Below are 26,128 nucleotides of genomic sequence, written 5' to 3'. Positions count from 1 at the left end.
CCGGCGGCAGAGCGGGCGGGGACACTCCGGACTCCGAAGTGACGCGGCAGCAGCTTCCTCCGGCCGTGTGTCATTTACCCAGCCCCGTGATTCATCTCCTCGGCCGCTAAAAACCTCCAGCTACTCCGGAGCCGCTACCCATCACTCGCGGTGGGACTGGTCTAAGCGGTCCCCCCCAGCCCAGGGCTCAGAGAAGATGGGACAACTCTCTGTGACACTTGGGGTCCTCCTGCTCTGCGCTACTGGAAGCTGGGGTAGGTTTACTCTGTCGCTTCTGTCACTGCTTAAAGCCATCTAGTGAAGATGATACCTGTTACTTCTACAAATCCCAGGACTTTCTGTATTCCCAAGGTCTGTGATTTCATGGGAAAATCACTCGGAGGGGGAGCTGGCAGCCTGAGCTGCAGCGTGTTCCCGTATAAAAAGCACAGCTCAGGACGGTTTGGCTTCGGCTGGGTCGGGGCCAGGAAGTTCTCAAGGATTTTATAAGGTCAAGACATACTTTGGTGGGTTATTCTTACTGGATGTGGTGAGTTTCTATCTTCTACCTACTCTGTGTTTGGCTCTGGTTACTGGTTTGTAATGGAAGGACTGGGGTGTGACTTGAGCTTCATCCTTTATAAGCAGAAAATTCACTGGGAGAAATCACGTCAAGTAATTCCTCCTTGTGATCGTACATTTTAAGGGCGGGGGGGCTGTGGGGGGGGATGCATTTTTTATGTCAGCAGTGCTGCCCTGTGTTATTTTTTTCTCGTGTTATTTTGATGCTTTTCTTTAAGAAGTCTGATTTCTGGCATCAGATGATCTCAGGTTAAATGTAGTTTGTATTTTTAAAAAGTTTTTCAATGTCAGAAGTACAGAAAAGCCTGGAAAAGCATTATCTCCTTCCCAGGTGTGTTCCTAGGGCTCAAAGGAAATCTTGAAACTGCAATATGGTGATTTAAAAATAAACATTGTTTTCAAGGCCGGACTTGGGGTTTGTGGCAACATTGTTCTGTCTAAAGAATTCCAGTCTTTGGTGAATTCCCAGGAACAACCTGAGGCTCTGATCTGCTGCCAGATGGAGCTAGCAGTACAAGACAGGGGATAATTCCTGCAAGAGTTTGAGTTCACAGAGCTGCAATTTGGGGCTGTGCTTGTGATATCTCTGGTGCCTGCGTTCAGTTTGGGGCATTCTGTTCCCAGAAAGATGCTGGCAGGAAGGGAGAGGCTCAAGAGAAGAAACACTCTCAGAATGGTAGGGTGGGATCAGCCAAGAAAGCCCAGATCCTTATCACTTAGTCAAATAGAAAGGCTGGAGAGGATGTGGTTTGTATCTTTATCAAGTTTTGTGGTTTGTACCTTTATCAAATGTCTTTATCCGTTTTTTTCTGTGCTCATTCTTGCTCAAATTGGCAGAGGAGGAAAACAAAGTGTGTGGCTGCTCTTGCACCATGCAGAGGTTATTCTGAGTGCAAACTGGGACTAAGTAATTTTCTGACAGGGTGATGCTAAACCACAGACGTCTGGAGTGTTTCAAGGGCATCACTTCCCTAAATTCAATCCCAGGCTGGATGGGGCTTGGAGCAACCTGATCTGGTGGAAGGTGTTCCTGCCCATGGCAGGGGTGGAACTGGATGTGCTCTAAGGTCACCTTCAACCCAAACCAGTCTGGTATTCCCTGCTTTCACTTCTCTCAGTGCCACAGCTCTGCCCAGCCCCAGGTGGGTGGTTCTCATCATTCTGCACAGTTTATCTCCCATTTGCCTGTAGTTCAGGATTGTTTTTTTTTCCAAAAGCTGGAGTCTTTAGGATCAGCCCATTGTGTGAGAGCAGCTGCTATCATAGTTTAAAAATGCAGGTTTTGTACTTGAGTTTATTAGTTTTTATGGTTAGGAAAAAAAGCTCCAAAGATTTGGGTGGGGTGGGGGGGGAAGTCACAAAAAAATTGTTAGTATAAGCTGTAGTGAGATGGTGGCAAAGCAACCAGCAATGGCACGGTGGCACAATGTGACATCAGACCCCAGGACAGCTTTGGGAATGGCAGCATCCCTCCTACAGGTACTTCCCAGCTGTAGCCCCACCTGAGCCGTGACTGAGCTCCCCAGCCATGACACTGCTCAGCCTGGGTGTGTGGCCTTCATCCCAAAAATCCGCCAGGATTTACAACCCCAGCAAAGAGAGGTGACACTAGATAAAGGACCCCTGGGCTTTGGGGTGGCAGCTGAAGGAGAGGAAAGGAAACCACCAGGGTACAGGGGCTGTACACAGGCAGGAGGTAATTTGCACCAAATGGTGAGGAGCAGATGAGCTCAGAGGGTCCTGGGGTTCCTTTGCCCCAAGATCAGATTTCATGGCATGAGGAGGCACCCTGGGGCTCTGCTAGCAGACATGACCCTGGAATCCTCCACATGGAGTTTCAGTGGAACCTGGTCTCATTGAGACAAGAGTTAACATGCACATGGGAAACTGAGGCAGGAAGTGGCTGAGGAACTGGGTCAAGTCACAGGGAAAAGCCGTTTGAGGCAGGATTTGGACTGGTGAGTCTCATGTCCCAGAGCCCCCATGGGGCCCTTGTCAGCTCTGCCTTTCCCCAGCAAGGTGGATGCTGAGGCAGAGCCAGGTGACTAAACCAGATAAAACCCAGCATGAGAGAACAAACCCCACAACAGGAGCCTGGACCAGGAGTGCTGCTGCTGGCACTTGGTGCTGTAATTCTGCCTGAGCAGAGCTGAGCAACCACAGTCGTGAGCCAGCAGCTGGACATAGCCACTGTATGAGGGATGTGAGAGTGGAAAGCAGGGATACTCCAGGCATGTGGCAGGCGGGTACTTGGCACCTGTCCCTATCCCTGAGCAAAGAACTGTTATCCTGGTCTGGGTATCAAAGCACCGGGGCTCCCCAAGGACCTCCAGATTTGGAAGCTATTTCCGTGTTCAGGCAAGTGGCCCTGGGGTTGGCAGCTCTGAGCATTTAATCCAGAGCACCTGGAGCTGCCAGGGCAGTCCCTGTGGGCTGTCTGAGCAGTGCCTCCCTGCTTCCCAGAGGGCTGAGCTGGCTCCCAGCTGCACGGCACAGCATAAATCCGTGGCGCGTGCTCTGACTGTGGCCACCGGCACTTGGCAGACAGGGAGGGATTTCACATGGATGCAGCAGGAGCCCATGAGAGACATGGAGGATCGTGTTGTCACTGGTGTTTTCAGAGAGCCCTTTGCCTTCCCTATTCCTAGCCCTGTCTAACCCAAGGATCAGTATTGCTGCTGGCACACTGCTGAGGTGCAGGAAGCACTGGAGACCAACCTGTCACTCTTTTGGGCAAAGCTACATTTAAAATCTGTCCCATCCTCACATGGAGCTGGGTATTTCAGGGTATGGTGAGAGCTCTGGGCATCAGTGCCACCCCAAAACTGGTGCTAAGCAAGGCACTTGGGCTCAGCTTTTTGTTTAGTCTGGGAGAAGAGGGAACTGCAGGTGTCAGAGGTGCGATGGGAACACCCTGGGGCACATCCCCAAGCAGCCGCTGACCCGTGGGACAGCCACAGCCTGTGACACCACCCTCAAATAGACATACACACACAAACGCAGGTGTGAACACACGTGTACGCTCCCTGGCTACATGCCAGCAGGCAGGACTGCACGGTGCTGTGGTTCTGCTCAAAGATCTGAGGATGTTGTTTCACCATTTCCTCTTTCTGCTTGGTGTTGCATTTCCTGCTGTTGTGGGACACTGCTGGGACAGCCCTGGGCAACCATGGGGGCACACAGGGCAGAAGGGAGGCCCTAGTGCCCACTGGTCCCCACCAGCACCTCCCAGGCTCCCCAGGCTTTGGTGTGTCCCAGCCAAGTGGGCACTTGGCTGCATTTTCTCTGCCTGGGGAATCCTAAAACTGCTGAGATGCTTGGGCCCAGGAGGGAGGAAGAGCCAAGGGTGACACCATGGCTGTGATGTCCCAGCCACTTGTCACATCAGCCGTTGGCAGCAGGAACCACAGGGCCACCCATTCTGGTCTGTGTCAGAGGAGCTCCTCCTGCCCCTGGACTCCACGGGCATTTTGTGGCCCTTTAATTCTCCCACACAGGCTCACCAGCCTCTGACCTTCAGGACTGGTAGGAGCTAGTGTCTCCCAGAGTCCCCACAGCCACTGACAGATCCCAGCTTTTGCCTGGGACATTGGTGCCAATCACCACCAGCACATTTCTGGACTTGTGCCCTTTCACTCCCCTCCCTTCCCTGGATTTGAAGCAAAGCCAAGACCAGCCACTGAGTTTAGTGTCTTCTCAAGGTGGCACCAACCACCCCTGGTCGAGGTGGTGGGAAGAGGGAGCTGATCCTTGGCAGGGCTGTGGGTACCACCCCAGGGAATTCATCCCTTCCACTCCTGCTGCCCCAAAGTGTCTGTAGGGAGGCACAAGGGTAGATGAACCCCCTGCCAGGGGGCTTCACTCCAACACCCATGTGATGCTGCAAGGGTGAGAGGACCCTTTGAGGCGTGGCAAGTAGGGAATGATGCTCAGCCTTGGGCAAGAAGAAGCCCAGCTCATACCAGGCTGGGGAGAGCAAGGAGGCAACATCCAGGGTTTGCAGGTGGGAAAAGGGACAGAGAAGGGCCCTGGTGGGGCTCTGGCTGCTCAGAAGCTGGTGACTGAGCACACATGTGAGTTTGGGTTCTGTGGGCTGTAATTGCTCTGTTTTGCTGTTTCAGGGGGCAACATCTGCACCACCCGTGGGGTGAACTCCTGCAAGCAGTGCCTGGCTGTCAGTCCCCTCTGTGCCTGGTGCTCTGCTGAGGTAAGAGCTGGGGGCTGAACAGGGCTGACCTACATCCCTGAGAAGGGCAGGGGATGTAAAGGAGGGGAAGAACCTTTGGGATGAGTCGAGGTTACAGCCACAAGCTCAGTCTCCATCCGTCCCCCCGTATCTAAATGGATTTCTTGGTGGCACCTGGCTCAGACCTTGGCTCGAGGCACTTGGTCAGTGGGCACTGCTTCTGCCCTGCTCCAAAAATGTGCCCCTTATCTGGGTGTGTTGGTGAGAGCTACATTGAGCTGGCTGAGAAATTGTGGTGTTTCCACTAGGAATTCACTTCATCTTTCAAATAATGTACATTTGAAAACTTAGTTACTTTTGGTTTGCTTCTTGGAAACCTGCTGTAAAGCTCTGGCTGAAGAAGCCTAGTTCCTGGAAGGGCTGAAAAGAGAAGGGGGCCTGGAAGGCCTGGAAGGAGGAATTGAAAATACTCATTACAAGTTAAGGGCTGGGTTTTAAGGCCTTTTTTTCATTAGAAATAAGGGGAGAAGAAGACAAGGTGCCTGGTGTTGGTTACTGAGCTCAAGTGGGTGTGAGTGCTGAGCTGTGGCTCTCACATCATCCTATTTAGGTAGGTGAGAGCCAAGCAGATCTGCCACGCTTCCCTCCAAAAATGCTGCCCTGGGGGTTAAACCATTGGGTAAGAGGAGGGAGTTTCCCAAGGGGATGGGAGAGAAGCCCCAGGGCAGAGCCAAGGGAGGTGATGGGGAGAGGTGATGAAATCTTCTTTGAGGCTTTCTTTCTTTCTCCTTCTCTGTCCTTGAACACCCACTTCTATCAGCTGCAGCTGTGCCCATAGTGCCCACTGGGACTTGGGAAAGACCTGGGAAAAGTGATCCAAGCTGGAAAACGCTGCTGGATCATGCCAGCAATGGTCTAATGCTTCGGGATTAATGCATATCCGGAGGGGAGGCCTCTGGCTTGCTGTGCCTGTCAGATAGGACTCTTGGCATGTGGTGTGAATAAAGATGTTTGTGCCCGTCTTATCTCCTGCAAGAGTGGCTGAAACATGCAGCTTGATAAGGGGCCTGGCTTCCCTCTCCACCCGCCTCTGAGGGGGAATGGTGGCTGGGCTGGGCTCGCCTTCCCGGCCCTGATCCTGGACTGCACTGGTGACTTGACCATGTCATGGGAGCCGTGATAGGGTTGGGGTTTTTTTCCTTCAGATTAGCAAAGGTTTCCAAAAAAGGAAATATTTCCAGTGCTGCTCAAGCTGTGCTCCTGGGCAGACACGACAAGAGTGAGGGAGCCGTCCTGCTGCCAGAGCCGGCCCCCGGAGAGCTGGGCTGTTCGCTCTGCTTAGCAACTCTGCCTTCAACATCTGGACCACATTGTCTTAATTTAGCAAATGACGGGTTTTTTTCTGTGGTTTGTTTAATTTCCCTGGGGTGGGGGAGGTCTCTGGTACTGCATCCCCCCCTGTTTTTAAAGGGACAGTGCCCATATTTTGCTCCCGCTCCCACTACAGCCCTTTTCCACTCACACTGCCTTCTCAAGGAGCCTGGGGTGATGAGTTATTCCTGCTCTGTCCTGGGTTCGGATTGGAGAAGGATTTCATTGTGGTTTCTTGTGACCACTGACCACCCCCCACACCGGGCATTGATGCGAGCAGAGTTGAGTTGTATTTATTTTTCAGAAACCTTGACCACTCTTACCAACAAATAGATGATGTTCTCATCTGCTTTTCTGGAAAAAGCCAGCCAAGCTGTAACACTGAGAAATATCTCTAAAATCCCTTTGGAGATTATTGTGACTGATCCTTCAGGGTCTCACCCACCCAAAATGTCACCCACTCTGTGTTCTTGGGGGTCAGACTGGACCAGATTTGGTTCTAGAGAAGCTGCTGGAAGGTTTTAACTTAATTGTGGAGGTATCTGTGCTCTGAGCACTCCCAAGAGCTCTCCTGCAGAGAAGCTGATGCTGCATGTGGTTGTGTCCCAGATGAAAACAGAGATGCCCTAGGGAATACGCAAGTTCCTGCAGGCTCCTGCCCTGGGAGCTCAGGGATGGAACTGGCTCTGCCGCGGCCCTTGCCTGACCCTGGCCCTCACTAATCAGCTCTAGAGGCAGCAATTGGGATAAAATAATCAGGTTTCCCATTCTGAAGGGAGTGCGAGCACATGTCCACTCTGCAGCGGGACAGAGGGCAGGGAGAGCTGGTGAACATCTCTGGGAAAGGCTGTGGGACAGCCGGAATAGAGAGGGGGCACACATCTCCCCACATCTCCATGTAGGGAGCTGATGCCATCAGGGCTGTGATGACAGGGAATGGGTATCTCATGGATGAAATCCCTGTGCTGTGAGTTTCTCACCAGCAAGCTTGGGCTGCCTCCGGGTCACTCCTAACTAGGGCTGTGCCCCAGGTGTGGGAGTCAGTAAAGTGGCAGAGCCTGGAGTCAAAAACAGGACTGGAGGACTGCCAGGGCCTTGCAGCCACTTCTGTGTCCCACTTCTGTGGTAGTTTTTGTTGTTGGGGAGGCTCCTGTAAGTCTTGATTCAGTCGCTATATTTAGAACTCCAAAGAGGAAGGATCCAGCCCTGGGGTTAAACAGTTTCTCCATGGAAATCTCACAGCAGGAATGATGCTGCTAATTCCATAAGGTGCCATGAGGTCTCTGAGGTCCTGGGAGCTTCCTAGGATTTCCTGGTATCACTGAGCACCATGGTTAAAACGCACCTGTCCAGAATGCTTTTCACACACCTATTTTTCCAGTGATTTCCCTGACTGGGACAGGAATGTACATGTGGGATCTGGAGTGAACCAGCCAGCCCTTCCCACAGCAAGGAGCCCTTTGGAGTGAGCTTTAGGGTGTGGGGGTGTGGAGGAGCTAATTTGGAGGATGACTCGTCCTCCTCTCTGTCAGCATACTGTCCAGGCAGGGGCAGGGTAGGAACACGCCTGCTGGTATATTTTTGGCTATCCCTTGGCCACTGTTTCCAGAGGGCCATGGGCCAGCCAGGGCCTCCTGACGCCATTTTGTGTTTTTCTACTCATTTGCATAAAACAAATTCATCCACTGGGTTCAACCAGCCTGAACCCAAGGCAGTTGATAACCTGCATGGGAACATCTCCAGAACTGGAAGGCTCAGCACTGAATTCTAGCATCCCAGGAGCAGGGAGGGCACTGAACCAGCCCCACCAGGACTGTTGCCACCTTCCTTTGCTGTGGAAGAAGCTGTGATGTCCTCTGCTGAGGGCTCCAATGTAGAAAGAACTGGGCTGAGGAGGGAGATAAAGAATCCCTGTGGAGGGAGGGCGGTGCGCTGCCTGAGCGGGAACATGAGGCAGCAGATCAGAGAGAAATTCTTCCCATATTTGTCTCCATAAGCAAGCAAAGGGATAGGAACCCTCCTGAACATTCTGTGATAAGGATGAGGAGCCAGGAGCTTTTTAAGGAGGGACAGGGCTGGAGCTCACCATGACTCTACACTTTGTGCTTCCTGCTCCTGACAAGCTCTTCAAAGCTTCTTACACAGTCCCAGTGCCTTTGCACTCTTTCACTCCTTTTTTGGTGCTCCTTTCCCCGATCAGCTGCATCCGTTAGGAAGCTGGAGAGCTGGAGATAGGTCTGATCCACTTCCAGACAGGAACTGAGCACTGCTCTGTGATATGAGCTCACCCACAGTGGACGTGCTCCTTGCTCATGGCAGGATTTCTATGGGCCTATGTTGGGAAAAATGCGGGGGGAAAGGTGATTTTGTCTTTTGTCAAAGTAATAAATAATTTTTAAAAGTCCCACACTGCTTCTACCCAGCTTGCCATGTTCACAACTTGCTGCACCCTCCTCTAGCCATCCCAGAGAGACAGGATTTCCTTTTAGCTCTGCCAAAACCCAAACCTAAGGCTCCAGCTGGCAGGAGTCAGGAGGAAGTTGGCAGGGATGTGTTATCCATCATTCCTTGACGAGGGCTGATGGGCTCCTGGTCTGAACCCCAGCAGGACTTGCTGATCCCAAATCCTCTCTATCTGCTGCCTTCCTCAGGCAGGGATCATGTGCCCCAAGAAGTCTTTGATCCTGGTCTGGAGTTACGTGTTATAAGGCAGGGGCTCTCCAGGGAAAAGGGGGCCTTTCTCCTTCTCCCAGCAAAGTCCTGGGAGGCTCCTGACCGTGTCCCTTCCCCGCAGGTCTGGGTACAGTCAACCCCTCGCTGTGACCTACACGCCAACCTCCTGCACAATGGCTGCGGACAGGACCGCATCGAGTTCCCCAGCAGCAGTGTCACCATCCTGGAGGACCGGCCCCTCAGCAACAAGGGCTCGGGGGGGTCCACCACCACCCAGATGAGCCCCCAGAGAATACAGCTGAACCTGCGGCCAGGTAAGGGCCCCCAGACTGCTGTAGGAAGGGGAGGATGCAGTGGGAATAACCCAAAGAGCTCAGGCGCTGAGTGAGCCATCACTCTGCCTCACTGGCCAAGGTAGTCTCACATCCTTCAGGGTCCAGGCCAGGCTGGCAGCAGCACAGAATCCTCCAGAACATCTCTGGTTGGCAGCTGATCTGTCTGATCGCTGTGTTCATTCTCTTGTCTCAGTTTCTGAGGTATTTATTTGAGGGGCAGGATAGGATGGAATTTCAACAATGAGTGGGGTATTTTATAAAGCCATTCAGACCTGAGGCACTGCTGCTGTGCTCAGAATGCCTGAATGGAAGTCAGCTCATATCTAACAAGCCACGGAGCAGCTGGCAGGGTTGGGCTGCCACCAGATCCCTGTAGTTTCCCAGGCTCTGGTCAGTCAGTCAGGCTGGAGCCAGTTAACTGCTCTGGTCCTCTGCCAGTATCCAGGAGTTTCAAGGATGCTGGGCAGGAGGCAAACATGGCCTCTGGACATGGCCAGGAGGAGTCCTGCCCCATTGGAAGACAGCAGCACAGGAATCCCCACACAATGCGGACATGGAGCTACAAAGTGGCCCTTGTTCTCGTTAGGCCCAAAGGTAGTTGTCAGGAGGCAGGTGAGTGTGCTGCTCTGAGTGCTGTAAATCCCTTTTCCTTGGAATAAAGAGGAGAGACCCGCAGCTTGATACCATCCCTGCCAACCAAGAAGGTTTGGCCTAAGTCATCTGCCTTCACTCACGAACCAAGACCAAATCATGAAGGATGCAAGCAGGACAGGTCACAGCTCTTGTCTCACAAGCTCCAAATCCTCATGGTTTCAGCTCAATGAGGACAAACAGCTGCTCTCTAAGCATAAAAATGGGACACCTAGCTCCATAGTGGGGTCCCAGCACAACTGGAGAGGGGATGGAGCTTTTTGGGCTGTCATAAATTTTGAAACTTTCTTCATCCTGAAAGAACGTGGTGTGCAGATTATTTAGATGGAAATGTGAAAGCAATAAAAAATTAAGCTCAGTTAAGGCCTTTTTTTTCTCAACATTTGAGGTGTTTCTGACAAGGCTGCAGCTGTGCCCTGACTTAAGTTTCAAAGAAACCATTTCAAAGATCAGAAGAAAGGACCTGTGTCTCTTAAAAAGGCAGAAGGAAAAGGTCAACCCTAAGCGTTTTCAGCTTTTTTTCTCTTTTTCTTAAGTGCAAAAGTCATTGAAACTGGGATGTTTCCCTGAAGGTTCTTTCTGAGGAGATTTTTGTTTCAATGGAAAACATTTCACCAAAATTTTCTCAGAAGGGGCTAGGAGACGCAAGAGGAGAGGAAAGGAATGGAGATGGGGGAGGGCACAGAAAATGGTCAGAGTCCTTGGGAGTTCAGAGAAGTCTGAAGCAGCCTTGCCTGCCTTGTGACCCCTTTAAGACCTGCTGCCCACACACTGGGGGTTTCCCTCACTTCATCCAGCTGTTCCTGTAGGATATCTTGGGAGGTCAGCCCTGGACAGGAAAATCTGCTCATGTCCTGGCAGTGAGAGGTTAGGAGGACAGGAGCCATAAGCCCCACTTGCCACAGAATTCCAGTATGGTTTTGGGGTTGGAAGGGACCTTGAAGGTGATGCTGTTCCACTCCCTGCCATGGGCAGGCACGCTTTCCACTAGACCAGGTTGCTCCAAATTCAATCCAACCTGGGCTTGGACACTTCCAAGGGGTGCACAGCACATCTCCTGTGCAAGCACCTGACTAAGGGCTTTGCCCCTCTGTCTAAGGGTGATGTTCTCCTCCTAGAAGCTTTAACCATCCCCTTGGTTTCCTGCTGACTCCTTCCCCCTAATCCTGTGGTGAGCCTACCTCCCCCTTCCAGGAGACAAGTTCTCACTCTACTGCCCTGTCACTTTGCAGATGACTCCCAGGTCTTTCATGTCCAAGTACGTCAAGTGGAAGATTACCCTGTGGACATCTATTACCTGATGGACCTGTCCAACTCAATGAAGGACGACCTGAGGAACATCCAGAACCTGGGCACAAAACTGGCCAGTGAGATGCGTAAGCTCACCAGCAACCTACGCATCGGCTTCGGGGCCTTTGTGGACAAACCCATTTCCCCCTACATGTACATATCTCCTCCAGAAGCCATCAAGAACCCTTGCTATGAGTAAGTCCAGGTTGAGGGAGTCCTGTAAGGGCCAGAAGTTGATGGAATACCACCACAATGTGGCTGAAAATCCATCAGCTGGTGAAGAACTGCAGCCCATAGAAAGGACCTGTGTTTGAGAGGTTCTTGAAAGGTTGTCTCCAATGGGAAGGACAACAGGCTGGAGCAGGGAAAGAAAGTGAGGAGGAAGGAATGGCAGAGGTGTTAGGAACTGAATTCATCCCCCATTCCCTGTTCCCCTGTGCTACTAAGAGGGGTGTAGGCAGGAGTGAAGTTGAGCCTGGGAGGAAAGGAAGGGAATGGAGAAACTGGGCACCTGATTCTGAACCTTGGTGCAATCTTTGTTCTGCTGGCACAGAAAGGAGGGGCAGGTCTGAACTAGAAATATCATTATCACTGGAAAGCTCTTGAGAGAAAAAATTTGCATCATTTTTCCAAAATAAATGTTGAGGCTGGAAGAAAATGACTCCTAAAAATCCCAGCAGGACTGAGGCTGGGAGCTGACCTGAGCCCAGCATCCCTAGAAAATTAATTTTATTTAAAAGGTCCTTCACCAGCCTCAGGCTTTTGCGGGGGTTGGGTCCCTCCAGCACATCCTGGGCAGAACCATGGGATGTGGGATGGCTGTGGGGCAGGGATGGGAGCTGGAATAGCCCAATGAGCCCTGTGCCCTGAGTGCTCTCTTCCTACAGGATCGGGGAAACCTGCCTGCCCATGTTTGGGTACAAGCATGTCCTGTCACTCACGGATGAGGTGACTCGCTTCAACGAGGAGGTGCGGAAGCAGAGCGTCTCCCGGAACCGCGACGCACCTGAGGGCGGCTTTGATGCCATCATCCAGGCCACTGTGTGCGATGTAAGGGGCAGGAAGGCCTGGCTGGGGTCAGGACAGGGTCACCAGGCTGGGCCAGGTGGGTTGGCAGGGACCAACCAATCCCTCCAGGACATGATCATAAGCCTTGTTGAGTTGTTGTGTGACTGATTTCTGGAGAGGGTGGACATTCAAGTGAGACATTTCTAGCCCAATAACCAAGGGAATAGCAGGACTCTCATGGGATCATGGTAGGGGAGAGGAGTGGAGCAGGTGGTCAGGAACCATGTCAGCCCTGCAGTGACCGGTCCAGAAGGGATAACACCTCCTTATGCCTTCACCTTGCTTTTGCTGGAGGTGTTGCATCCCTGGGTCATTAGCCACCTTGATTAGCACTCTAACCAATTAAAACTCATCTTTCACCTACAAGCAGCCCATGCCCACCTTCCAGACCACACCACTCCACAGCACTTCCCTGGGAGAGCAATTGCCTTGGTTCCCTATGCAGAGGTTGGTCTTTTCAGGCAAAGCCATGACCCCCTGGCACAAAGGCAGCAGTGGGGTCCTGGCACACGGGACTACCTTCAGCATGTGCTGAAACATGACTGGGAGCTGCCTTTCACTGCAGGAAAAAATTGGCTGGAGGAATGATGCTTCCCACCTGCTCGTCTTCACCACGGACGCAAAGACCCACATTGCGCTGGACGGGCGGCTGGCTGGCATCGTGCAGCCCAATGATGCCCAGTGCCACATTGACAAGGACAATTTCTACTCTGCCACCACCACACTGGTAAAGCCTGACCCAGTCATGGAGTTGTGGAGCCCAGAGCTCCTGTTGGGTCCCCATGGGATGGGAAAGGTGTTTCAGCCATGTTTGGAGAGCACAATGGGAACCAGGGTGGGGGGGTGTACATGTTCCTAGGCTATACCTCTCCTCCAGGACTATCCCTCTCCTCCAGGACTATCCCTCTCTGGGCCTGATGACTGAGAAACTCTCACAGAAGAACATCAACTTGATCTTTGCTGTGACAGATACGGTTGTTGGCCTCTACCAGGTACCAGCTGCTGTGCAAAGCCTGGGGGGCTGATGGGCCACGGGTGACTGGACATGGCTTGGTGGTCTCCTGTCCTATCAAAGCTCCCGTGTGCCTGGACAGGGTTTGGCAGAGGCATGGCACATTTACCCATCACAAACAGACTCTGTTTATGATATTCCTCCAGAACTACAGCGAGCTGATCCCAGGCACAACTGTGGGCACCTTGTCCAGAGACTCCAGCAATGTCCTGCAGCTCATAGTGGACTCCTACGGGGTGAGTGTGCAGTGTGATGGCTCCACAACATCACCCTCCCTAATAAAACAGCCACTGCTTCCCACTGCCAACAACGCACACAGATTGGTCATCTCCTCCAACCCTAAGCATCCTCCTTGGACCAGCCGTGAGCATCTGCCTCAACCCATGTGTGCAGGCACTCTGGGGGTGGGAGATCATTGTTCACTGCCTGTCGCTGCCTGTCTTGAAGACTTTTCCCTGTAGAGAATGACATGGCTGAGTCTTGAGGGAGACTTGGGGCACTTGGCTCCTTTCCCATGTGTGAGGGAGCATCACTGTAGTGCTGGGGCAGGGGAGGACCCTCCCAGGGCTGAGCCCTTCCCAGCCTCTGCTGTGTCTTTATCAGTCCTCTCTCCTCCCCTAGAAAATCCGCTCCAAAGTGGAGCTGGAGGTGCGTGACCTCCCTGAAGAGCTGTCCCTGGCCTTCAATGCCACCTGCCTTAATGATGAAGTCATCCCTGGGCTCAAGTCTTGCATGGGGCTCAAGATCGGGGACACGGTAAGGATCCTGCTCATGGGCTTGGCTTTTCTCCCCTCTATGCAGCAGCACTGCCAGATCATCTGTTGCTCTGCACCAGCACCATATGCTTGTCCCATGACCTCCCAGGTGACACATACCCTGGAATCTCAGCACTAGAGAGAGAGAGGTCCAGCAGGGTGAGTGCAAGGAGGAAAATGCTTTTTTGAATCTGCTGGATGCAAACTCTATGATTCCTCCAGCTCAGCCTAGGCTGCTGCCCACAGGGCATGGGAACCTGGAATCATTTGGGTTGGAAAAGCCCTCTAAGACCATGAAGTCCAACCACTAACTGATCTCTAAGTCCACCACTAAACCATGTCCCTAAGCACCATATCTACAGGTTCTTTGAACACTTCCAGGGACAGTGATTCTACTTCTTCCCTGGACAGCCTGTGCCAGTGCCTGACAAACCTGTCAGTGAAGAAATTTTTCTTGATATTGAATCTAAAATTTGCCTGGTTACTGTGGCAGGCACATTCTCTGGCCCACACTGTGCTGGGACAGCTTTGATAAGCTCTGATGAGCCCAGAGAAGCCTGGTGGGTCCCATTTCTGAGCTCCTTAAGCTGGAACATGGACTGGAGCAGGTACTTCCATCCAGACACACACCTTTGCCCTCCAGGTGAGCTTCAGCATCGAGGCCAAAGTGCGGGGCTGTCCCCAGGAGCAGCAGAAATCCTTCACCATCAAACCTGTGGGCTTCAAGGACAGCCTGACAGTGGTGGTGAACTTCAACTGTGAGTGCTCCTGTGAGAGCCATGCCGAGGCCAACAGCCTGTCCTGCAGCCACGGCAATGGCACGCTGGAGTGTGGCGTGTGCCGCTGCAACCCCGGGCGCCTGGGCTCACACTGCGAGTGCTCAGAGGAGGAGTACAACCCTTCACAGCAGGACAACTGCAGCCCCCGGCCAGGCCAGCCCCTGTGCAGCCAGCGTGGCGAGTGCATCTGCGGGCAGTGCGTGTGCCACAGCAGCGACTTTGGGAAGGTGACGGGCAAGTACTGCGAGTGCGACGACTTTTCCTGTGTTCGCTTCAAGGGCCAGATGTGCTCAGGTGAGTGCTGGGCTTGGCAGGGAGGCAGCTCGGGGCTGTTTAGGCGGCCTGAGATCATGGGCAAGGGAGACACCAGTCATTTTGGTGCTTGTTCCATGAGTTGTCCCCCCCTGTGACTTGTTCAGCCACGGATCTCCCTGGATTAGCCCTGGTCTGAAGTGGTGCCAGGGGAGTTACTCCCTTTTTAGCCACTAATATCACCGTGCCTGAGAGCTGGGAGCAGGGATGGGCTGGAAGATTAAAAAGGAGGTCTGGTGGGGCTGGTGGGGAGGAAGCAAAGCAGCTCTGGGATGCAAAGGGCAGGGACTTAGCTTGAACCACAGCTCAAACACCTCAGAAGTACTGCTCTGCAAGAGGAAACCCCAGGGTGGAGGGAGAGGGGTGGGGAGAGGTGGGTTTTATCCTTCACGCAGTTCTGCAAGACTTCCTAGTGGCAAAAGTGTTGAGGAAGTAAATTTTCCCTCCTCGCTGGCCTTATCTCCCCTCCTGAACAGTCGTCTCTTCCACCATGCTCCCAGACTCCCTCTCTCCAGTCCAACTGCTCTCAGTACTGGGAAGAGAGGACCAGGTCCTTGGGTTCTCTGGTTCTCCTCCCAGTGAAGAAGCCCTCCCTGCAGAACCCCCATGCCAACAGCAATTCCAAATGTCCTGATATGCCAGGGCCTCTTACCCACCGGGAACCTTCATTTAAGGTTCCTTCCATCCACATCACCAGTAAACACTGAAGGTCTGAGTGAATCATTGTGCTCTGCCCATCTCGTGTATTCAAGGGATGTGTGAGAGGTGACATTGCGTAGGAATGGGGCATGAAACTGCAGCACATGGTCTCCAAGAGCAGAGCACCCCAAAACCTTGAATCATCAAGGGGGGGGAATGTAGAGGGGTAGCCACCTCCATTCCTAACTCAAGCGCTCCCTCGGTAAACCCAGGATAGGTGCTAACAGAGTGCCAAAAAAAGCCACCACTTTCCTGCTGAAATCCCAAGAACTACCAGGAAAACATCAGTGACCGAAGCTGATTCCACTCCACTGGAGCCCATCCTGGGTGAGGTGAAACCTGGGGCCAGGAGACACTCGATTCTTGCTCCCTGATGTCTCCAAATTGAGGTTTTGGGACCCCACCTGCCCCTCAGGCAAACTTTATGACTCCAACTGCCTCTGTGCTGCTCAGATTGATCCTTTATCTTAACAGCCTGCTGATAATGGAGGTAGAAATGCAGGTTTACCCCACCCTGAGTAGTCAGTGTCCTCAAGGAGCCTGTTCCTGTTTGAACAAGGGCTGCAGGTCCCCAGGATGGGTGAAGAGTAATGATGAAGAGCTGCCCCTGGCTAGGGTGGGTTGGAAATTAACCTGAACTCTCTGACCCCATTGAGCCACTTCTCCCCAGCCTACCCATCTGTTTCCATGCCTTGTCACCCAGCATGGCACTGTTTTCCTGTGACTCAGCCCTAGTTCCTCATTAATGGGGTTACACATTTATTTCACATGCCGGTGTCTCCAAGGATGGCCAGGACAGTGCCCAGCTGACCGCCCCCCCCGCAGGGAGCAGCATTCCCAATGTGTCCTGCTGTGCTCAGGGTTTAGGACAGGTCAGCGCATGCAGCTCTACAGTGTTTCCATCACCTACTGTGTCTCGTCTCTGAGCTGGAATCAAACCACAATCCAAATAGCTCCAGGGTTTGGCAGGATTTGAGCATGCCTGTCTGTTTGTCTGTCTGTCTGTCTGATTAAACCAGTCTCAGTGAGCATGTGTTGGGCTTTTCCCAGCAGTCAGCTTTCCCTTTCTGGTCAAAGCTTCCCAAGCAGTGAGACTTGGGGCTTTGACCACATGTCTTGACTCAATCCAAAATTCAAAGCCACAGCCAGAACCTGACTTGCTCAGAGACAGGTCTGATGGAGCATCTCCAGTTGCTGCTGCTAGAGCTGTTGAAAGCTCAGCCTGAAATGTGGGAGTTTGTTCTTGCTTGGGTGGGATAAGAGGAGTGTTGGGGACATGGTGAAGGTCTGGGTTTGGTGTGAGCGGCTCACTGTCTCTGGCACCCCAAGGACTGTGCAAAGGAGTTGTCCTAGGTGGCTGGTCTGCCTTGCTGTGCCCGCAGAGGGTGAGCTGCCATTCTGGGTCATAGGCATCCATATGGGGAATTGCTAACAGGCTCTGTGGAGACACTTAGAGTTCTGATGCTTTTTGATTGTTCCCAGGCCACGGGCAGTGCAGCTGTGGGGACTGTCTGTGCAACTCAGACTGGACAGGCGACTACTGCAACTGCACCACGCGCACTGACACCTGCATGTCCAGCAATGGGCTGGTGTGCAGTGGCCACGGCTCCTGCATATGTGGCCGCTGCGAGTGCACCCAGCCTGGTTCCTATGGAGACACCTGTGAGAAGTGCCCCACCTGCCCGGACGCCTGCACCATCAAAAAGTGAGAGAGAGCAGAGGGCTGGGACAGGTCATACCACATTGTGGGCTGGCAGAGAGCTGGGATAGGTCATACTCCACTGGGGAGCTGGCAGAGAGCTGGGAATGGTCATATCCCCTCATGGAGCTGGCAGCACTGGTGGTAGGAGCGCCTCACTATCTGCAGCCTGGTAGGGTTCACACTGCTGTGATTTCTGCAACCTGAGACTGAAAGGTGTGACAGTTCCCTGAGGAGAGCATGGAGAAGCTCATGGTACCTCCTTCCCCTTCCACAGGGATTGCGTGGAATGCAAGAAGTTTGAGCGGGGAAAGCTAGTGGAGCAGCAGTCCTGCAGCCGCATGTGCCGTGACGAGATTGAGACGGTGCAGGAACTGAGTAAGAGGAGACCCAACCCCTGCCCTAATACATGGAAATCTAGGGGGCTATGTATGCCACACGCTTTCCCTCTGTCTGTGCCCTCCTCGGCATGGGGGCTCTGAGCCTCTCCCTCTGGCAGGTGACAGGGGCAAGGATGCCGTGAACTGCACCTATAAGGACGAGAATGACTGTGTGATGAGGTTCCAGTACTACGAGGACTCCAGTGGCAAGTCCATTCTCTACGTCATTGAGGAGCCTGGTAAGACCCAGCTGCCACGCTTAGACTGGGGGCTGCAGAATGTGCTGTGCTGCGTTTTGTGTGGAATGGGGTGGGGATGTTGTGTGCCCTTTGTACCTCCCACTCCAGCCAGGCTCAAGGGGCACCACGGTGGGGGCTGAGAGGGAATAAAGAACTTCTTTGTTCCCTCCTCAGTGCCACCGGGGCGTGAATTCCTGCCTCTCAGGTATCACATTTCCTAAGTTATTTCATCTCCTTATTGAGGCCAAGGATGGGTGTTTAACCTTCCCACTGCCCTGATCCTGTGTCTGACTTTGTGGGGACTTCCTGTGTCTGATTTTTCCTGGGAAGCAGATAAGAGCAGGCTCCCATCAGCAGCCCCGGGGTCTCCACTGACCTCAGCTGAGCCGGAGGCACCTCAGAAGCAGGGCCAAGAAAGCAGCCACCAGCTCTCACTGCAGCTGTCTGCCACAGGCAGGGCACAGCCCACCCTCCCCAATCCCACAGCCAGAAGGGAGAGGAGAGGCAGGCAAGGATTGGGGTGGCCACACAGCCCTGAGTGGTGGGCAGGGGGAGCAGGAGCTGCAGAGGCTCACACTGGATCTCGCTGCCCCCATTTGCCAACTCAGTGTTGACACATGGCCACAGGCTGGGGTGGGGTGTCAGTGGGCTGGTGGTTTGGGGCAAACTTCGACAAGCACAAGGAACTGGTTTCTGGTGTCATCCCCCACTGTGGGTGGGACCTATGATGCCCCTGATCCAGCTCCAGGCTTGGGTGCAGACCCCCACCCTTCAGACAGGTGCTCAAGTATTTTGACACAGGTGCCCCATGGACGGGATCCTCCTCCACAGAGCCTGCTGTGCTCAGGGTAGAGGCCCCTGCTTACTGGCAGAGGAGGATGATGCCCTTCTGAGATCAAAGGAACTCCATGTATCCATGCCAGGTAGCCCCAGAGCCGTTTTAAGTTGCCATGGGGGTGCTGAATCCCCCTCAACCCTGCCCTCCTCTCTGCTCTAGACTGTCCAAAGGGGCCAGATGTCCTGGTGGTCCTGCTCTCGGTGACAGGCGCCATCCTGCTCATCGGCCTCGCTGCTCTGCTCATCTGGAAGCTACTCATCACCATCCACGATCGCCGTGAGTTCGCCCGTTTTGAGGAGGAGAAGGCCAGAGCCAAGTGGGACACGGTGAGGGAAGTGGATTGGGTGTGCTGGGCAGGAGCCCCAAAACCCTACAGCTCCTGGTTTGAGGGATCCAGATCCCAGTGCTCCCAGCATGAGAGCCCAGCTGCTGCCTGTGGTCCTATGGACCAGCTTGTCCCATTCCTCTCTAAAGCCTGGGACAGTGTCCCAGGCAGGACTCAAGGTGACACTGCTAACCAGGACACTCCTTCCCTGAGCCTGCTGTGGTCCCAGGGGCTGTGCACAGGTGATAGAAGATGTCCTAGATTACTTTCCCACCTCCAGCATATCCAAAGCACTTGTCAGCAGCATGACCCCCTTACTCACTGCTCACATCAGTGTTTCCATCCCATGAGTGAGGCTGAAGGTCCCTCCTGCCATCGGATGCTGGAAAGCACTGAGGAACCCAGAGCAAAAGGGAGGGAACTGGGACAGCACTGGAATCTCTCACCCACCTCTCCTCCATCTCCTAACCCCCCACAAAGTGAAGGGATGGGATAGGATGGGATGGGATGGGATGGGATGCTCTCTCAAGAGGTCTCTCTCCTCCTGAGCTCCTGCTGCTTTTCCCTTCCTCCGTAGCAGCTTTTCGGTACGAAACTTTATGGGGAGCTATTAAATTGCTCATCCAAAGCCTTGAGTGGAGAGAGGGATCCACCACTCCACGCTGAGACAGTGCCTCAATTACTCCAGATGTTAAGTAGAACAAATGCTGATGCCAAGCACGAAGTGATGATGCTCTTTTTCATCCTCCTTCTTCCTCCAGACCCATAACCCTTTATATAAAGAAGCCACATCTACCTTCACCAACATCACATACCGTGGGAACATGTAAAGATGCCACATCCAGCACTGGCCATGGGATCAGCTGAGGATCCATGGGATCTCCTGGAACCCAGTTTACAGAACAGCTTGTTTGTGTCTGCCTGTGTGAATGACTGCATGTAATTTAACAAGGCCCTGACTGCCTCCAACCCCTGTTGCCTGTCACCCCACTGTAACTGCAGGGACATACTTTCCATGGCAAACCTCAGTCCTTACCTCAGCGGGTCACTCACAGAGCCAGTGGCCCCTCCATACACTGAACACAGAGAAATGGGATGACTTCTGCCAGTCTGTGAACTCATCGGTGCTCATCAGGCCAACGGCATTTCAGGTGCAGCTTCTTGAACCACATGCTGAGTTGTGCTTTCCTCCACAGCCTGTGCTGGTGAAGCTCTCCCCACTTGGAGTCCCCTTCTGCACTGGCCTCAGTCCCTCTGGGCTCAGGGACTTTCTCCTTTGGGACAGGGCAGCTGCCAGCAGGCAGGACCCATCACTGGCTTTGGGGGTTCAGGACACTGCTTGAACAGTCCAGCAACTCCTTTCTTCTTGCAGCCATATGTCACTGGTGCTGTTGTGACCCAGGGGCGTAAAAAGCTGTGCCCCACATAACAGTGCTCTCCCTCACATCCTCCAGTGCATTCAGTCTATACCATCTGCCAACTCCATGTAACATCAGCTGTGCTGGTACCAGCTGCAGCCTGGCTCAGCCCCTGGGATGGTGCTGAGCTCCTTCTGTCCACCTCCACTGTTCCCATGCCACAGCGCACATGGATGTGGAAGCACCTGCTTCAGGAGGGTCATGACACTTGATACCTTGAGGCTGGCCATCTCTCTGCCCTTTCTGTATTTTTTGGACTGTGTAACTGCACCACCCCTGGACTTCTGTGTGGCTCAGGGTTCCAGAAGAGCAGGCAGGGCTCAGGCTATGTCCTGATGCCTGGAGCTGTGTGTCACCCATGGAGGAAAACAAAGAGTTGTCCAAGGGGCAGTGCTGGGCTGTAACAGTACTGTTGCCTGGTCCCTACCCTGCCAGAGCACAATGGCTCAGTTCCCCTCAATTGCCCCAAAAAGCAACAGTGAACTTGTTCCTGGCATGGGGTTGGTCCCAACAGCCCCAACTGCCCCAACAGCGTGTTGACTGTTCCCTGGGTGGCCTGTCCCAGCAGAGTGGGAGCAGAGGCAGGAATTGGTGCTGGGTAGGATCTGGGGCTGAGCCCTGGAGGGGGGCCAGGGATGGATGGGCAGCACCAGAGTGTCAGTGATTCACATCACAATAATAATAATATTAAAAACAACAACAAACAAACAAAAAAAAACCACTCAGACTACTATCAGTGTCATTCTCAGCCTGTGCCCAGGTTTCTGCCCTGAGGGCAGCCCCTGACACCCCAGCACATCTAGGGGAGCTGGTTTGAGATGAGATGGGTTGAGGGATGGTAGAAGCAAGGCAAGGAGGGTGGTTGCCCCCCAACAGGGGTCTCTGCTTTTTTACTGGTTCCCTCCTCTGGGTCAATAACAAGTTGGGGGGGGGGGGGGCACAGGGTGGGCCAAAGCCCACTGCAGACTATGGTACTGGTAGCACCTCACTCCCTTGCAAGTGGAGTGAACCCCGGCATGCCACATCCTGTTTGCTTGGGTGTCTGACACGCCAAACACACTCCGGGGTACCCGTGCTCCCAACCCACACTGAATGCACCTACACAAGTTGCAGTCAGGCACCTTGGGCAGTGTTCAGTGTCCCCAGCTGTGCTAGGCAGAGACTCGGGTGATTCCAGCACCCAGGTGGGATCTGGGCTTGGGTTGAGGTGGATCCAGCTGAGTTTGGCCACAGGAGGAGCATTTTGTCTGCCAGTGATCTGAGGCAAAGGCAGAGGCAAAGGCAGAGCCTGCCTGCAACATGAAGAAGCCGGATGAGCTCCCCCAGGGTACCTGGGCCTGCTTCCACTGGAGAAATCCCAATGGTTCCACATATGCCATTCAGGCAGGAGACTTCCATTTCCCATGGAGCTGTGGGATGAGGCAAGACCCCAGTTTATCCCACTTCACTGTCCTTTGATGCCAGGGGCCACGGCTATTTGCAGGATCAAGTCCATGACCATAAAGAGCAGCTGTTGGGAGCCTGGAGTGGCTTTTACCCCAAAAAATCAAGGCAGTGTCGCTGTGCCTGGCAGAGTAGAGGAGAGGGAGCGCTCGGAAGACCCTCCTGGGGCAGGGCGTGGACCTCGTGGTTGCTCTCAGCTGCCCGGGACAAGCCATTTGGTAGTGGTAGTTGCTCCAACGCTGCAGAACGTGCCAATTCCGGGCTGCATGGAGGCTGTTGGAGCCCCACACCACTAGATGGTGGTGTCTGTATGTGCTCGGCCCAAGCTTTCCACCTTCTGGGTTGTTGAGTAATCATCTCCCGCATTGGGCAGGGACATTTGCCCCACGGAGGTTTCCAGGGAGCGGGAACACCCCGAAACCCATCCCACTTACACAGCTCCTACAGCAACACTAAAGGCCAGGATTCTTTTTACTGCTGCTTTCATTCCTGGAAGCGCTGAAGTGCTCTCTTTCCTTGGCCCCATCAACTCCTGTTGTAAACTGTTGTAAACCCCGCCAAAATAAGCAAAGCACTTCTAATGCAGCCAGAAGATGACAAAAGGTGTGTTTTGTCTGATTCACAACCCAGAATAGGGTTTTCCAGGTCTCTAGGGAATTTTCTGAAATGAAACACATCTCCCCATTCATTCCAGGGAAGCAGGTCAGTGTTGGAGTTGCTGAAGTCCCAACACTCTCAATGGAAATCCACATTCCAGAGCAGAATCTCCAGGAGGTGCTGAAGGACATGGCTGTGGATGGTGGCTACATCGACACTACAAGATAGTTCAGGATCTGGAGCATCTGCTGGGCAGAAAATCTAAGACAGAAGAGAAAAGAGAAGAGAAGAGAAGAGAAGAGAAGAGAAGAGAAGAGAAGAGAAGAGAAGAGAAGAGAAGAGAAGAGAAGAGAAGAGAAGAGAAGAGAAGAGAAGAGAAGAGAAGAGAAGAGAAGAGAAGAGAAGAGAAGAGAAGAGAAGAGAAAGAGAGTTGGAATTAAAAACAAAAAGCCAAAATGCTGCATTTCCCTCCGCACAAAATCAAATAATAATTTAGGTTGTTGGATTTTGGGCTCCTCAAGCATATTTGATGAGAGAATTTGGATTGTTCAGCTTGGAGAAACAAAGCTTCAGAGTGACCTAATTGTGGCCTTGCATTACCTGAAGCTAAAAGGAAAGATGGTTTACAAGGACCTGGAGTCACAAGACAAGGAGGAATGGCTTCCCAATGCCAGAGAGCAGGGTTAGATGCGATACTGGGAAGAAATTGTTCCCTGTGAGAATGGGGTGGCCCTGACACAGGGTGCCCGCACAAGCTGTGGCTGTCCCATCCCTGGAAGGGTTCAAAGCCAGGTTGGGCAGGGCTTGGAGCAACCTGGTCTAGTGGAAGATGTCCCTGTCCATGGCAGGGACTGGAATGAGATGGTCTTTAAGATCCCTTCCAACCCCAACCATTCCATGACTCTATGATATCTCCCCACTGACTAACTCCAGCTTCCCCCATAGTCCTGGGGACATCCACAATGTAGATTCCAGCTACCCCCTTGGCCAATGAGGAGCTCCAGGAAGCTCAGGACACACCACAGGAGGGGACTGACCTTCCCCTCCTTTCTCTCTGCTCCTTCGTGGTCTCTCCTTCAGCAGTCCAGAGACAGGAGCACAGGAAGGCTGCTGGGTCTCTGCAACTCTCTTCAGCATGGGACACACCATGCACTCAGCACAGCTTAAATTATCTCTGTTTCTACACTCCTCTTAATCTTGGGTTCAATCTTTGCTTTGCATTATATGGCAGAGAGGCACAATGTGAACTCAGCGTGTCTCAGCAGTGCCATCCTGCACAGGAGAAGGGGCTGTGTCCGTACGCTTGGTGGAGCATCGAAGGAGGTGGTAGGTGATGAGTGGCCATGGAAAGGTAATTTAATCCTCCTTGGCCTCAGCATCCAATGCTGCTGGGAGAGACGGAGTTTCATTGCATTATTATGGCTACATTTCTTCAAATCCTGAGATGGAAGGAGTGGGTAAAAGGCAAAGGAGTCACTGTTATTATTATTAATAATCTCTTTTTGGCAAGTTTCTCTGTGCTGACTGCCAGCAGGCAGAGGAGTTTTCCAACACTTTCTTGTTACAGAGGGCACAACCATTGTGGATAATCTGGGCTTTTACCTGGTCACAGAGGAAATTCACTTGACCCCAGAGCCATGGGAGGTGTCGAGTCTGGATTCTGGATGGAGTCCCTCCAGCTGCCCTTTTGCTGTCACTCCCAAAGCCCAAAATCTTCCTGGAGAGGTTGTCCTGGCTGCTGGCAGGACTCCCTGGTCCACTCAAACATTGCCTGGGTGCTTCCCTAGGGCACAAAGGTGACACTAACCAGGACCTCAACTCCATCCTGGGCCCTACAGCCAGCAGGGTTCACCTAGCCAGCAAGGAAAGCTGGAAGCCTTAGGAGAGAGGAAGGTAAGGCTAAGTATCTAAGGTCTTTTTCCTTGGAGGAAACATAGAAATCTTTGGAAACCAACAGATTAGTTAAAAGCCTCCTGCATGCCTGTACTGGTGTTTGTCAGATGACAAGAATGTGATGTTAACATGAGGCAACTGATTCCCTTAAAATAATGCAGTGGTTCCCACCCACACAGGATAAACATGGAAGCAAGTCTCTGGTGGTAAGGGACTGACGGCTCCTCCAGCAGTAAAATTGTCCTTCCCTGTCTCAGCAGCATCTAATATCTTATTTTCGTAGCTCCAGGTGCCACAGAGTCATTATGCTATGATGGCGATTTCTGCCCCTGGATTTAGTCCAGATTCTCACTTTTTCCCTTTTTCCAGATTGTTTCACATGTTCCTGGCTAGAAGAACAGAGGCCAAGCTCTTCTCTTACCAGATGGGACACAGAAAGAGTCAACTTTATCTTTTTCATCTAATGATAAACTGCAGGGAATTGTCCTTCCTGCCAGATACCTAACCAGCACTGTGAAAAATGGGGATGGATCCCCATGGGATAAAACTTGTCCAGATCTTCTCAAGGCTGCTGGGATCTCTGCTCCCTTTGAGCTCTGTGAAAGCAGGACAAGGCTCAGTCACAGCTCTGACCACTCTCCTCCTCTTCAGCCTGTAGGAAAAAATTATTTGGGCAGTTCCAATTACCAGAGGAATCCTCTACCTCAAAGTATTTGGGAAATGGGTGGAGTTGGCAACTTTGCCCCCAGAGAATTGTTTCAGATCAGCAGGTGAGTTGCCTCTGTGGGACAGAGAGGGAAGTGTTCCTCTCTGCTGGGGTATTTGTGCCTTATACACAAAACACAGGGACCTCAAGATGAGATTTCCAGAAAAGCTTTGTATCTGGTTGCACATCCAGAAGCATCTGCACGGCTGCCATCTGCTCTGCAAAGGCACTGCTGGAAGTGCCACCACGGGCATGTCAGTTTAAACCCCCCAGGAAGCAGATCCCTCCAAAGCCGTGGGTGCAGCAGCTGGTGCTGAGTGGGGCTAGGCTGTTTCACAAGCCAATGTCGCCCTCTTTCGTCCTCTGGTTGCCACCCACAGGAGCTCAGGGAAGGCACCAGCCAGTGTGGATGGATGGATGGATGGATGGATGGATGGATGGATGGATGGATGGATGGATGGATGGATGGATGGAGACTCACTCAAGTGTTGCAGAAAGAAGCCCCACAAAATTTGGAAAGAGGTGGGTCACCCTCTGCCACTCTTTTCACACTGAACAAAATTACCAAACCCCAGAATGGTTTTTAAGGGATATTAAAAACCATCCAGTCCCACTAGACCAGGCTGCTCCAAGACCCATCCATTCTGGCTTTGGACATTTCCAGGGACCCAGGGGCAGCCACAGCTTCTCTGGGCACCCTGTGCCAGGGCCTGTCCACCCTCACAGGGAAGAATTTCTTACAATAACCCACCTAACCCTGCCCCCTGTCAGTGTGAAGCCACTCCCCCTTGTCCTGCCACTCCAGGCCCTTGTAAATAGTCTCTCTCCCTCAGGTTCCCTCAGGTACTGGAAAGGGTCACAATTAGGTCACCTCAGAGCTTCTCATCTCCAGGCTGAA

The 26,128-nt window shown here is 52.8% G+C and overlaps 1 protein-coding gene across 2 annotated transcripts; it reads left to right on the top strand.

Moving 5' to 3' along the window:
* ITGB3 (integrin subunit beta 3) lies at window positions 1–21,283 on the top strand. Of its 2 annotated transcripts, none has more exons than XM_040087414.2 (15): window positions 1–254; window positions 4,683–4,768; window positions 8,913–9,105; window positions 11,010–11,262; window positions 11,955–12,117; window positions 12,701–12,862; window positions 13,032–13,127; window positions 13,294–13,383; window positions 13,769–13,903; window positions 14,546–14,975; window positions 17,175–17,397; window positions 17,669–17,769; window positions 17,891–18,010; window positions 19,008–19,174; window positions 19,935–21,283. In XM_040087414.2, exons 1-15 carry the CDS (start codon window positions 197–199, stop codon window positions 20,001–20,003), a joined length of 2,346 nt encoding a protein of 781 aa, XP_039943348.1. In that variant the 5' UTR covers window positions 1–196; the 3' UTR covers window positions 20,004–21,283. The 2 variants fall into 2 exon arrangements, with proteins under 2 accessions (XP_039943348.1, XP_039943349.1); XM_040087415.1 differs by having other exon boundaries at window positions 52–254; window positions 11,955–12,036.
* Window positions 21,284–26,128: the final 4,845 nt, after the last annotated feature.

The sequence above is a fragment of the Hirundo rustica genome, chromosome 27, assembly GCF_015227805.2.
Source record: "Hirundo rustica isolate bHirRus1 chromosome 27, bHirRus1.pri.v3, whole genome shotgun sequence".
In the NCBI taxonomy this organism is placed as follows: Eukaryota; Metazoa; Chordata; class Aves; order Passeriformes; family Hirundinidae; genus Hirundo; species Hirundo rustica.
The sequence above is the reverse complement of the archived record's forward strand: the minus strand, read 5'-3'. Positions and strand labels throughout refer to the sequence as shown.

Excerpts from the sequence above, each read along its gene's own strand:
- ITGB3 (XM_040087414.2), top strand. The coding sequence starts at position 197 with ATGGGACAACTCTCTGTGACACTTGGGGTCCTCCTGCTCTGCGCTACT. Across the intron at positions 17,398-17,668 it reads GACGCCTGCACCATCAAAAA|GGATTGCGTGGAATGCAAGA; the intron begins GTGAGAGAGAGC and ends CCCCTTCCACAG. Across the intron at positions 17,770-17,890 it reads TGAGACGGTGCAGGAACTGA|GTGACAGGGGCAAGGATGCC; the intron begins GTAAGAGGAGAC and ends TCCCTCTGGCAG.